The 13,905-nt window shown below is 34.6% G+C and overlaps 1 protein-coding gene across 2 annotated transcripts; it reads right to left on the bottom strand.

Moving 5' to 3' along the window:
- Positions 1-436: 436 nt before the first annotated feature.
- Positions 437-12,641, bottom strand: LOC141387393 (putative fatty acyl-CoA reductase CG8306). 2 transcript variants are annotated; one of them, XM_073957018.1, is made up of 11 exons: positions 12,452-12,641; positions 6,779-6,856; positions 6,419-6,704; positions 6,196-6,346; positions 5,934-6,019; positions 3,135-3,244; positions 2,850-3,048; positions 2,404-2,652; positions 2,200-2,328; positions 758-813; positions 437-667 (listed from the first exon to the last, which is right to left on the bottom strand). In XM_073957018.1, the coding sequence occupies exons 2-11, from the start codon at positions 6,831-6,833 to the stop codon at positions 492-494; spliced, it is 1,497 nt and encodes a 498-aa protein (XP_073813119.1). In that variant the 5' UTR covers positions 6,834-6,856; positions 12,452-12,641; the 3' UTR covers positions 437-491. The 2 variants fall into 2 exon arrangements, with proteins under 2 accessions (XP_073813119.1, XP_073813118.1); XM_073957017.1 differs by having other exon boundaries at positions 6,779-6,858; positions 12,506-12,630.
- Between the last annotated feature and the right edge of the window lie 1,264 nt (positions 12,642-13,905).

Here is a 13,905-nt window from a genome sequence, read left to right as displayed (position 1 = left end):
TCTGCGTGTAAATGGAGTGCATCCTAGCTGTGCGATCTCTTCTAAAATTCATACGTGAATTTATAGAAAAGATGTACTGCAGCGGCACTTGTACTGTACATTTGTCGATTGTCGGATTGTTAAACAGTTACAGAATAGGCCTACTGTTGTAAAGCTTTTTTTCGAACAAAACAGATGACAACAGTCCGGCGTCTATATTTTCATTAGTATATGACTACACTTAACGAACCAAATGTTTTTCGTCCCTCAAGCCGAGAGCACATCCAACGTTTGAGTTAAGTTTTTCGCCATTTCTGGTAAAAGAATAAAGAAACATTCAAACTTGGATGCACTTTCTTCTGGCAGAAATGACGCAAAACTTTACTTAAACGTTGGTTGTTTTTTCGGCACTATTTGCAGGAATACCGTATTCAGACATGGATATAATAATAAAATATTCTTCCCAATTCCACTTTATTTTTTATTTAATTATCCTTTTCTCTCGCTCTCTCTCAAATCACACCCGCCAATGACATGGTCCATTTCCAAGCGAATTTTAAAACTATAAAGAATAACAAAAATGTAACAATCTTATCTAATATTATAAGAATTTTCAAACGTTGACGTGTTTCAGATGTAGCTTCTACCGGTTCCTTGAATATGAACCTCTTCAGTCCACGTAAAAGGCCTAGATGGAAAAGAAAACAAAACATTAGTCAATGAAAATGACTGGCCTGTTAAAGAAAACTGCTTAATAAAATCCAACAATAATACTTGCCCCGAAACACAATGTCATGATCTATTTTCGTAGGTTCCACAATATAGAAACGTCGCCTATAAAGATGAAACAAAGAATTTTTTTTAATATTTCAGGAGCCCTTCAAATGGATTCACTTTGAGAAATAAAATGCCTCAACCAGAATGACACCATTCAGTGCCGAGTTTTCTGGTTTAAACAACAACCACATGAATAAATCGTAAAACCTAATTTACACTTGCACGTAAAACCAGTATTTGCGTCAAATGCGTCATTTATTTAATTTTATTTTATTAAAAACACGGTACCTAGTCCACAGGGCCAAACGTTTCCAAATACAACAATAAAGTTACTACTCCGACACTAAACGGACCGTATGTTCCGAACCCTTTAAATGCCACGGCACATACGGTCCGTTGTGCGTCGCATTACAACAACCACATGAAAACTTCAAGGACAAACTTGGCATCACTTACACTTTTTCATGTGGCTGTTGTTATTGACGCCTAACGCGCAACACAAAGGACCGTATGTGCCGCGGCCTTTAGGGCCCAATACATTCGGTCCATTGAGTGTCGTTGCACGCGTCAAAAACATCAACAACCACATGAAAAAAGTGTAAGTTATGCCATTTTTCACGCGCAACGCGTCACGCAACGGACCCTAAAGCTGAAAACACATCCAACGTTTGAGTAAAGTTTTGTGTCATTTCTGGTAGAAGAATAAAGAAGAATTGAAACTTGGCACCACTTTGTCTTTTATTCATCTACCAGAAATGATACAAAACTTTACTCTAACGTTGGATGTGTTTACAGCTTAAAGGCCGCTGCACATACGGCGCGTTGAGCGTTGCGTTATAACAACCACATGAAAACTTTAAGAATAAACTTGGCATCACTTATATATTTTTCATGTGGTTCTTGATTTCAACGCTCAACGTGTCACACAACGGACCGTATGTATTTGGCCCATTAGGGGCCATATGAAAAATGTTTAAGTAATGCCAAGTTTGTTCTTGAAGTTTTCAGATGGTTGTTGTAACGCGACACTCAACGGACAGTATTTTCCGCGGCCTTAAATGCATTGACGCGGAGCTCAGATGATCAATTGTTGTTGCCTTTTAAGAGAAGCCAAGTTTGTCCATTGCAGCTAGAAATCGGCGTTGTTTAGCATACCTCCATTATTATAAGTCTTCTTTTTTTTATAGCTTGGATTTTACGAACAGATTTATTGCGTTCCGGTTAACTTAAAGTGAAAAGTGATCATTAAATTTCAAAGATGACCTTTTTGGCATTAACTTTTAATGATAAACTTATATTTTAATGCCCTTAAATTGGTTTATTTTGCGTTTACAAATCCATCCAATAGTAAAAGAAAACATATAATAATGACCCATAGACATTGATTCGCTTTTTTAGGATCCACTTACATAGCTCAAAAAGTATTATTTATTGCGTACTTACTTCTCATCATGCTGCAACATGAAATTAAATACTTCCCACATCCCATCATTTTTCATTTCAAAATATTTTTTAGAAAATCTTCCTAATGTTCGGATTGTGTAAATCATTCGTCGTGTTGTTTTTAGAAGCCTAGGAGAAAAAAAAGATGAGGTTCAGGTTAAAAATGTTCTTTAAACTTGGTGTTATAATCTTCTAAATACATACATGGGTTCCTTTTTCTGGAGTAGTAATAGTGTATCATAAAATATGCCCATCGGTATGTGAAACAAAAATACCCATATTAAATACCAATACATGCTCGTAGTCAGCCGTGTTGCTGGAGCCCACACCGTGTTCTCAATGGGATTATCTCTAGCCAGTACGACAATTTTGTGGATACTCTGTTTAATTGTATATTTAAATAAATCTCCTGGGGCAAAGGATTGAATGTGTAAATTGTGCGGAACATTTTTACTGTAATTGTCAAACGAAACCAAAACAACATATTGGAGATTATTGTGAATGAAAACTCTCCGTGAGTTTTGTCTATCTGTCATTTCAACATGAAGGAGAGAGTTAGAAAACTCACGGGGAGTTTTTATTCGGAATAACCGCCAATGAAATTCTAATAGAAAATGCATTAAAATTTAAAATATCCATTAACCTCTCACCTTAATGTTTCCAATCCGCTACGACAGGCACTTGCAATTGTCAAACATGTTACAATATCGACTGATATTAACGATAGAATCAAATCGGGGTTTATATATGTCATTTGAGAAACACCCATTGATTTAACTGCCAAAATACCCATGGGTCCATTTAAGTTTTCCACATACCCTGGCTCAGGTTCAAGGTAGGCCGGAGCAACTGTTGTTTATCGAGAAAAACATTTGTTTTTTTTTTGAATATACACATTTCATCTGTATTTAAAATAAAATTCTGAAAATACATACCAACAGCTGGTCTAACAATTGTCATAGGTAATAAATGAGAATGATCAGCAATAATTTGTTCAGCTAAATTTTTGGTAAAGCTGTAGGCATTTGGATAAAAGTTTGTATATCTGGAAAAGAAAAGCACGGGATGACGTTGTGTAGACAATTAGTTTTATTCATGATGCAATAATAAAATGTTTAGATTTATGAAATCCACTGGATTTCAAATGTTATAGTACGTTTACATATAACCAGATTTAATAAACCCACTGGGTCTCAAATGTAAATTTAAAGCCCTCGGCACATACGGTCCGTTAAGTGACACGTTGGGACACGCGTTGTCCCAAAACAGTTAAATTATGTTTAACTTTAATGCGTCAGCCGTGTTGTTGTTTTTCAAAAAACTTGGCTTCACTTACACTTTTTTCATGTGGTTGTTGTAACGCAACGCTCAACGCGCCGTATGTGCCGAACGCTTAATTACGGATACGTCAAAAAAAACTTAATTTACGAAATCATTTGGATTTCAACTGCCAATTCCTTTGGGTATACGTCAAATGAAAACTCATCTGAAATCCATTAGATTTCATTTGACGTTTAAGCAATGGAATTGACAGTTGAAATCGAGTGGATTTCGTAAATATAAACGTACTATAATCCGGCAAAAAGCTATAATATAAATATATTAATCCTATTATGTATTCATCAAATAAATCCTCGTCATATGACAAATCCAGTGTAAATGATACCAAGTTTTTTAGAAGTTTTCATGTGGTTGTTGTAACACGTCACTGAACATGAAAGAAATGTAAGTGATGCCAAGTTTTCATTTCAAATTTTCATGTGGTTGTTGTTTTTGACGTGTGGTTTGACCCGTTGTGGTTTGGTCCGATAAAATTGTTTGACCTAATTTAAGAAATTATTACGTTTTTTCGAACATTGGTGGCGTCGTTTTTATACCCTCCACCATAGGATGGGGGGTATATTAATTTTGTCACTACGTTTGTAACTACTCGAAATAATAATTGTAGACCCCACAAACTATATATATTCTTGATCAGCGTGCAATTCTACATTGATATAGCCATGTCCGTCCGTCTGTCCGTCTGTCTGTCTGTCCGTCTGTCCGTCTGTGGAAATCACTCTAGCGTCCGAACGGATTGACGTAGGTGGATGAAATTTTGGGAAAATCTATTATTTGTATGTAGGACTTTTGGTATTGAAAGTGGGCTATGTAGGTTCACGCTTTCGTATAGCCCCCATACAAAATGACGCGTGACGCGTCGTCGTTTTAAGGAATTTTTAAGATATTTGTCCCATTTTACCACCGAATTGGTTGTAATTTGGTATTTTGTGTCTCCAGAGGCCAAAAAACATTCCTACCAAAGTTGGTTTATATAGGTCCACGTTTTGGTATAGCCCCCATATAACGCCCCATATAAAGTACGCGTCATTTTAATATATTTTGAATGTATTAGTCCCATTTGACAACAGAATCGGTTGCAACTTTGTATTTTGTGTTTCCAGGGGCTAAGAAACATTTCGACCATAAAATGTTTATATAGGTCCACGTTTTGATATAGCCCCCGATTTTCGGTATTTTGAAGGTTTTGGCCACATTGTCACACCGAGATGGCTGAAATTTGGTATTTAGTCTTCGTTGGGGATATAGAACTTCCCCCCCAGAAATTGTTAGGTATAGGTCCGCGCCATCATATAGCCCCCATAGAACGGTAACTTCCGATTTTCGGTATTTTGAAGGTTGTGGCCACATTAATCCTCCGATATGGCTGAAATTTGTGGTGGAGGGTATAAAAAGTTCGGCCCGACCGAACTTAACGCTTTTCCCACTTGTTTTTATTGTGATAGCTAATACAATTTTGTTTTTTCGAAATAGTCTAGTTTAATCCCATCGATGTTGTTTTATTATTTTAAAACAACTAATTTATTAGTCGAGCTGACGATTGATGTTTGGGTATATAAAGTTTCTTGTTGAAGAAGTTATTGAAAAATAACTTCGGTGGAGAATATCCACAAACAAGGGAACTGATGAGATCCAGTGGCGTGGATCGAAATTAGTCTTCCCTGCCTTACTCCTTGGCGAACAATGCCATAATTTTTTCCACTAATAAATTAGTTTTGAAAAAAACATTACGTTTTTTCTCTAAAATAATTTTTGTTTTTGGAAATTTCAAATGAAAACTTATGGGCCAAATACATACGATCCGTTGTATGACGCGTTGCGTGTTGAAAACAACAACCATATGAAAAATGTGTAAGTGATCCCAAGTTTGTTCCTAAAGTTTTCATGTGGTTGTTTTAACGCAACGATCATCGCGCCGTATGTACAACGGCCTTTAAGTGCCAAATACATACGGTCCGTTGTGCGTCGCATTACAACAACCACATGAAAACTTTAAGAACAAACTTGGCATCACTTACACTTTTTTCATGTGGTTGTTGTTTTTAACGCGCGACGCACAACGGACCGTATGTGCCGGGGGCTTTAGGGCCTGTTTCACTATGTCGAAAGAAAATGAATGCGAACGAAAAACAACTAAACTTTGCTTTTCATGGTATTATTGACTTTGTTTTGCTTCGACATAGAGAAACAGGCTGTTATCTTAGGCCTGTTCGATAACTTCGCAAGTAAAAAGCACGTACTTCTCATTTCTTTTTTACTGAACAAGTTTGCAGTACGTGATCGGAAAAATCAGTACAAAAATGTTAAATATTTTGAAAGTTTTCCAATTGGTTCAGTTCTATTTGAGCATTCTGTTTATTCGTTAAACAAATCATATTTTAAAATCAACTCACTTTAATCTTAGGGCTTCCAGTGTTTCTGCATCACACGTTTCAGCTATTTGTATGGCTTTACGCCAATCATTAGGCAACTGATAGATCTTGCAAATAGAATATATAAATTCAATTCAAAATTAAAAAAAAGTAAATAAATAAAAGGGGTTATTCTGAACGTAAATTCCCCTTGAGGTTTCTCACTTTCTCCTTTAAGTTGAAACGGCGGAAAGACAAAACTCTAGGGAAATTTTCGTTCAGAATAACCTCCAAAACCACTTACCTTTTCCTCAATAACTTTACCAAGAGGATAAATATATGCCGTTGAGCAATGTACAAACGCAATTAATTGTTTCAGTGATTGGGCAATTTTGACCAATTCAAAAGTTCCCTGGGTATTCATGAGTATGGAACTGCGTAAATCATTATCGAATCTAAAGAAGTTATAAATATGATCATGATGAGGCACATTAATAGCTGCATCTAGATAACTTCCTCAAACTTACCTAACAAAGGCGGCTTCATGAAATATTATGCTAACATTTTTCAAACGTTCCAAATCCTCTTGACTTATCCCCAAACCCAAATGTTGACAATCTCCAAATATTGGCACAACTTTTTCAAAAATATTTGGCCGTTCACGGCGAACACGATCAAAGACAACATCATTTTTGAAATCTTCTAAACGTTCCAAGGCAGTTTTGCCCCTCTTCGGTCGTATCAGCATATATATGGTCTTGATGCCCGGACAATCGCGCAAAAGCTTTTCGAAAAGACTTTTACCAAGGAAACCTAAGAAGGAAAAATGCATTTTAACTTAAGCCTGCTTATTTATTTATTTATGTGGATTTTCGTTCATCACTTACCAGTTCCACCAGTAATGAATATTTCACGATCATTATAAAATTCAGAAATTTCCATTCTGAGGGGTTTTCAATAACAATCTATAGACAGAAAAAGTAATGTTTTTTAAATAAATAAAAAAATAGTAAGGAAAGTGATCGAAGGATAACCACTATTTCAATATAATGTGGCAAAATGTTTTCTAGACCAAATTGCGTCACCTTTTCCAAGTTTCATCAAAATGTCTGTTCAATTTTGTGTTTGGTGCGTCAAATAATGAAACCGGCCGAAAATACATATATATGGGAGCTATATCCAAATATCGATCGATCTCAATATAATTTGGCAAACTTATTTCAAGATCAAAAAATGATCAAATGAAATATGTCCGGACATTTCAACAATAACAAAAATCGTGTAGTTTTAAAGAATATTTTCTCAAGAACCATCAGGGCATTAATCGTGGATTTTTAGATAATATTTTCTCAATGACCATCAGGGCAATACTCGTGGATTTTGTAAAGAATATTTTCTTAAAGACTATCAGGGCAATAATCGTTTGTTTTTGAGGAATATTTTCTCAAGTACCATTAAGACAATAATCATGGATTTTTAAAAAAATATTTTCTCAGGAGTCGTTCGGGCAATAATCGTGTATTTTTAAAGAATATTTTCTCAAGGGTCGTCGGGGCTATAATCGTGGATTTTTAAAAACCCACGACTATTGGCCTGATAGTCCTTGAGGAAATATTCATTAAAAATCCACGATTATTGCCCGGATAGTCCTTGAGAAAATATTCTCTAAATGCGAAAATATTCTTAAAAACACGATTATTGCCCTGATGGTCATTGAGAAAATATTCTCTAAAAATCCACGATTAGTGCCATGATGGTCCTTGAAGAAATATTCTTTAAAAATCCACGATTAATGCCCTGATGGTCCTTGAGGAAATATTCTTTAAAAATCCAAGATTATTGCCCTGATGGTCCTTGAGGGAATATTCTTTAACAATCCAAGATTATTGTCCTGATGGTCCTTGAGAAAATATTCTTTAAAAATCCACGATTATTGTCCTGATGGTCCTTGAGAAAATATTCTCTAAAAATCCACGATTAATGCCCTGATGGTCCTTGAGGAAATGTTTTTTAAAAATCCACGATTATTGCCCTGATGGTCCTTGAGAAAATATTCTCTAAAAATCCGCGATTATTGTCCTGATGGTCGTTGAGGTAATGTTCTTTAAAAATCCACGATTATTGTCCAGATGGTCCTTGAGAAAATATTCTCTAAAAATCCACGATTAATGCCCTGATGGTCCTTGAGGAAATGTTCTTTAAAAATCCACGATTATTGCCCTGATGGTCCTTGAGAAAATATTCTCTAAAAATCCACGATTATTGCCCTGATGGTCCTTGAGAAAATATTCTCTAAAAATCCACGATTATTGTCCTGATGGTCCCTGAGAAAATATTCTTTAAATATCCACGATTATTGCCCTGATGGTCCTTGAGAAAATATTCTCTAAAAATCCACAATTATTGCCCTAATGGTCCTTGAGGAAATATTCTTTAAATATCCACGATTATTGCCCTGATGGTCCTTGAGAAAATATTCTCTAAAAATCCACGATTATTGCCCTGATGATCCTTGAGAAAATATTCTCTAAAAATCCACAATTATTGCCCTAATGGTCCTTGAGGAAATATTCTTTAAATATCCACGATTATTGCCCTGATGGTCCTTGAGAAAATATTCTCTAAAAATCCACAATTATTGCCCTAATGGTCCTTGAGGAAATATTCTTTAAATATCCACGATTATTGCCCTGATGGTCCTTGAGAAAATATTCTCTAAAAATCCACAATTATTGCCCTAATGGTCCTTGAGGAAATATTCTTTAAATATCCACGATTATTGCCCTGATGGTCCTTGAGAAAATATTCTCTAAAAATCCACGATTATTGCCCTGATGGTCCTTGAGAAAATATTCTCTAAAAATCCACAATTATTGCCCTAATGGTCCTTGAGGAAATATTCTTTAAATATCCACGATTATTGCCCTGATGGTCCTTGACAAAATATTCTTTAAAAATCCACGATTATTGCCCCGAAGGTCCTTGAGAAAATATTCTCTAAAAATCCACGATTATTGCCCTGATGTTCCTTGAGAAAATATTTTTTAAAAATCCGCGATTTTTGCCCTGATGGTCCTTGAGAAAATATTCTCTAAAAATCCACGATTATTGCCCTGATGGTCCTCGAGGAAATATTCTTTAAAAATCCACGATTATTGTCCTGATGGTCGTTGAGGAAATATTCCTAAAAAATCCACGATTATTGCCCTGATGATCCTCGAGGAAATATTCTTAAAAAATCCACGATTAGTGCCCCGATGGTCCTTGAGGAAATATTCCACGATTATTGCCCCGAAGGTCCTTGAGAAAATATTCTCTAAAAATCCACGATTAATGCCCTGATGATCCTCGAGGAAATATTCTCTAAAAATCCACGATTTATGCCCTGATGATCCTCGAGGAAATATTCTTTAAAAATCCACGATTATTGCCCTGATGGTCCTTGATAAAATTTTCTTTAAAAATCCACGATTATTGCCCTGATGGTCCTTGAGAAAATATTCTCTAAAAATCCACGATTAATGCTCTGAAGGACCTTGAGGAAATATTCTTTAAAAATTCACGATTATTGCCCTGATAGTCCTTAAGAAATATTCTTTAAAATTCCACGATTATTGCTCTGATGGTCCTTGAGAAAATATTCTCTAAAAATCTACGATTAATGCCCTGAATGTCCTTGAGGAAATATTCTTTAAAAATCCACGATTATTGCCCTGATGGTCCTTGATAAAATTTTCTTTAAAAATCCACGATTATTGCCCTGATGGTCCTTGAGAAAATATTCTCTAAATATCCACGATTAATGCCCTGATGATCCTCGAGGAAATATTCTTTAAAAATTCACGATTATTGCCCTGATAGTCCTTAAGAAATATTCCTTAAAATTCCACGATTATTGCTCTGATGGTCCTTGAGAAAATATTCTCTAAAAATCCACGATTAATGCAATGAATGTCCTTGAGGAAATATTCTTTAAAAATCCACTATTATTGCCATGATGGTCCTTGAGGAAATATTTTTTAAAAATCCATGATTATTGCCCTGATGGTCCTTGAGGAAATATTTTTTAAAAATCCACGATTATTGCCCTGTTGGTCTTTGAGAAAATATTCTTAAAAAATCCACGATTATTGCCCTGATGGTCCTTGAGAAAATATTATCTAAAAATCCACGATTAATGCCCTGATGGTCCTTGAGAAAATATTTGTTAAAAATCCACGATTATTGCTGTGATGGACCTTCAGGAAATATTCATTAAAAATCCACGATTATTGCCCTGATGTTCCTTGAGAAAATATTCTCTAAAAATCCACGATTATTGCCCTGATGGTCCTTGATGAAATATTCTTTAAAAATCCACGATTATAGCCCTGATGGTCCTTGAGAAAATATTCTCTAAAAATCTACGATTTTTTGCCCTAATGGTCCTTGAGAAAATATTCTTTAAAAATTCACGATTTTTGCCCTGATGGTCCTTGAGAAAGTATTCTTTAAAAATCCACGATTATTGCCCTGATGATCCTTGAGGAAATATTCTTTAAAAATCCACGAGTATTGCCCTGATGGTCCTCGAGGAAATTTTCCTTAAAAATCCACGATTATTGCCCTGATAATCCTTGAGGAAATATTCTTTAAAAATCCACGATTATTGCCCTGATGGTCCTTGAGGAAATGTTCTTTAAAAATCCACGATTTTTGCCCTGATGGTCCTTGAGAAAATATTCTCTAAAAATCCACGATTAATGCCCTGATGGTCCTTGAGGAAATGTTCTTTAAAAATCCACGATTATTGCCCTGATGGTCCTTGGGAAAATATTCTCTAAAAATCTACGATTATTGTCCTGATGGTCCTTGAGAAAATATTCTCTAAAAATCCACGATTATTGCCCTGATGGTCGTTGAGGAAATATTCTTTAAAAATCAACGATTATTGCCCTGATGGTCCTTGAGAAAATATTCTCTTAAAATCCACGATTATTGCCCTGATGATCCTCGAGGAAATATTCTTTAAAAATCCACGATTATTGCTGTGATGGACCTTGAGGAAATATTCATTAAAAATCCACGATTATTGCCCTGATGGTCCTTGAGGAAATATTCATTAAAAATCCACGATTATTGCCCTGATGGTCCTTGAGAAAATATTCTCTAAAAATCCACGATTATTGCCCTGATGGTCCTTGAGGAAATATTCTCTAAAAATCCACGATTATTGCCCTGATGGTCCTTGAGGAAATGTTCTTTAAAATTTCACGATTATTGCCCCGATGGTCCTTGAGACAATATTCTCTAAAAATCCACGATTATTGCCCTGATGGTCCTTGAGGAAATGTTCTTTAAAATTTCACGATTATTGCCCCGATGGTCCTTGAGAAAATATTCTCTAAAAATCCACGATTATTGCCCTGATGGTCCTTGAAGAAATGTTCTTTAAAAATCCACGATTTTTGCCCTGATGGTCCTTGAGAAAATATTCTCTAAAAATCCACGATTAATGCCCCAATGGTCCTTGAGGAAATATTCTTTAAAAATCCACGATTATTGCCCTGATGGTCCTTGAGAAAATATTCTCTAAAAATCCACGATTATTGCCCTGATGGTCCTTGAGAAAATATTCTCTAAAAATCTACGATTATTGTCCTGATGGTCCTTGAGAAAATATTCTCTAAAAATCCACGATTATTGCCTCGACGACCCTTGAGAAAATATTTTCTATAGGACCGCCAGTGCAATAATTTTTAAAGAATATTTTCTCAGAGACCCTCTGGCAAGAACAGTGAATTTTGAGGAATATTTTTTCAAGGGTCGGCATGCCAATAATCTTGTATTTTTAAAGGGTATTTTCTCAAGGACCCCTAGGGTAATAATCGTGGATTTGTTAAGAATATTTTCTTAGGGGCGCCAAGAAAAGAATATTTTCTCAAGGACCAATAGGGCGATAATCGTTAATTTTGAGAACTATTTTCTCATGGGTACTCCGGGCAATAATCGTATATTTTTAAAGAATATTTTCTCTAGAATAGTCAGGAGAATAATAGTGGATTTTTAAGGAATATTTTCTCAAGGACGTTCAGGGCAATAATCGTTGATTTGTACAATTATTTTCTCAAGGATACTCCGGACAATTATCGTATATTTTTTATGAATATTTTCTCAAGGACCATTAGGGCAATAATCGGAGATTTTTTTAAGAATATTTTTTTGATCATCAGAATAATACTTGTGGATTTTCAAGAATATTTTCTCAAGGACCTTCAGGGCTATAAATGTGGATTTTTGAGAATATTTTCTCAATGACCATCATGGAAAGATCGTGGATTTTAAACAAATATTTATTTAGGTAGGTGATAGCACTGCTATTATCCTGGATATTAACCAAAGATCATTGAAACCACAATTGTGTATTTGCAGAAAGTTTCACGGGCTTTTAACATATCCACACTGCCATTACCAGTCAACAATAATTAATATTCAAAGTGTTTTATTAAATATCCACAAAAATATGTATGTATGTATTTTATTAAATTCACTACAAATATTGATATCCTTTTTTGTCTTACTGTATTTTTAATACACACTAAAAAATAATTTATTCTTTTGTTATGCACTTTCCTTGCCGTATCCTTTTAGAGAATATTAATCTTTTTTATTTTGTTTTATATAAAATTGCAACACTTTTAATATGAGTATCCTAAACGAATTTTTAGTACGATTTATGCAACCGTCTGGATCCGATGATCACTTCGAACTAATTGTTTTCGTAGCAATTTTAGTTGGCTCATAAATTCATCGCAATAAATTCATGAATTTTTGTAAAATAATTTCATATGCAATCTTGTATTTGTAGAACATTTGAATATTTTTTTTTTTTTCATTTGTAATGCAGTGGTGTGGCGCCGACAACAACAACTACAGGTAACGTACGACGCACTGTATTAAATGAAATAAGTCATGAGTTTAGCTATGGATTTGGAATTGGCGGATTTTTTAACCCACTTACATATTTTTAAACGCCACTAAAAATTTACACCAATAAACACGTGTTTTATTTATGTATGTCCTTTCCCACTCATAAGTTTAGTATTTCTAATGCATTCGCACAGTTGAATAACAGAATATTCGATGTAGACAATTATCGGTCAATAATAATTAATATTCGAATTGTATAATTTCTAGTTCGAACGGAGTCAAAGACTCAACATGCGTATATAAGTAATTTCTTCTTGTATACTTATTAATTTTCATTCTGTTTTGATTTTAACACGCCATAAATTGTACTTTGAACAAATCTTTTTTAGAAATATTAGAAAAACAATTGGTCTGTTCCAGAACTACAAGAATCTACTAATTTTTACAATTTTTTTACAATAACACAAAGGAAAAAATGTTATCGCTGTAAAAAAATAGTAGTTTTTGAAGGTTCTGGAACAGAGAAAATATTTTGTATAATAAACAAAATTACTTAAAAGGATATGCTATAATAAATACTGTTACGAATGTAACTGATAGGTTTAATTTAGTTTAAATGAATTTCCGTTAATTTAAAAATTTGAATGGTAACGTAAATTCTTATTGAGCAGTTGCTTTGTTATGTTTAGCTGTGTTCCAGAACTAAAAAGTTTTTACAATTTTTACGACTTTTACACATTTTACTCGAAAAAGCGTTCCCGTACACAAAAAAGTTGTAAAATGTTCACTTCTCTTTAAACAAAAATGGCGCTGAATGACGCTCTCTTTAAAAACTTTTTACACGACAAATTTGGGTGAGTAAAAAAATATGTAGTAACATGGTTGCCGGCGTCTGATTGGCTGATACGCCGACTTTGACATTTGTTCCAGTTTTTTTGACGTATTTTCCATTTTTCCGTTCCCGAACTATTTCAGAAAACTTGTGTGTAAGAACAAATTTTTTGAAGTTCTCTCTTTTACGAGTTTTACCATTAAAAAGTACGGGAACGAAGCTTTTATGAGAACAACTACTGTATAGAACTTTCGCAAGCCTTCAGGTTCTTTT

This window comes from Musca autumnalis, unplaced genomic scaffold, assembly GCF_047663935.1.
Source record: "Musca autumnalis isolate F117 unplaced genomic scaffold, ASM4766393v1 scaffold_5, whole genome shotgun sequence".
NCBI lineage: Eukaryota > Metazoa > Arthropoda > Insecta > Diptera > Muscidae > Musca > Musca autumnalis.
Note: the sequence above shows the minus strand (reverse complement) of the source record. Positions and strands in the feature narration are given on the sequence as shown.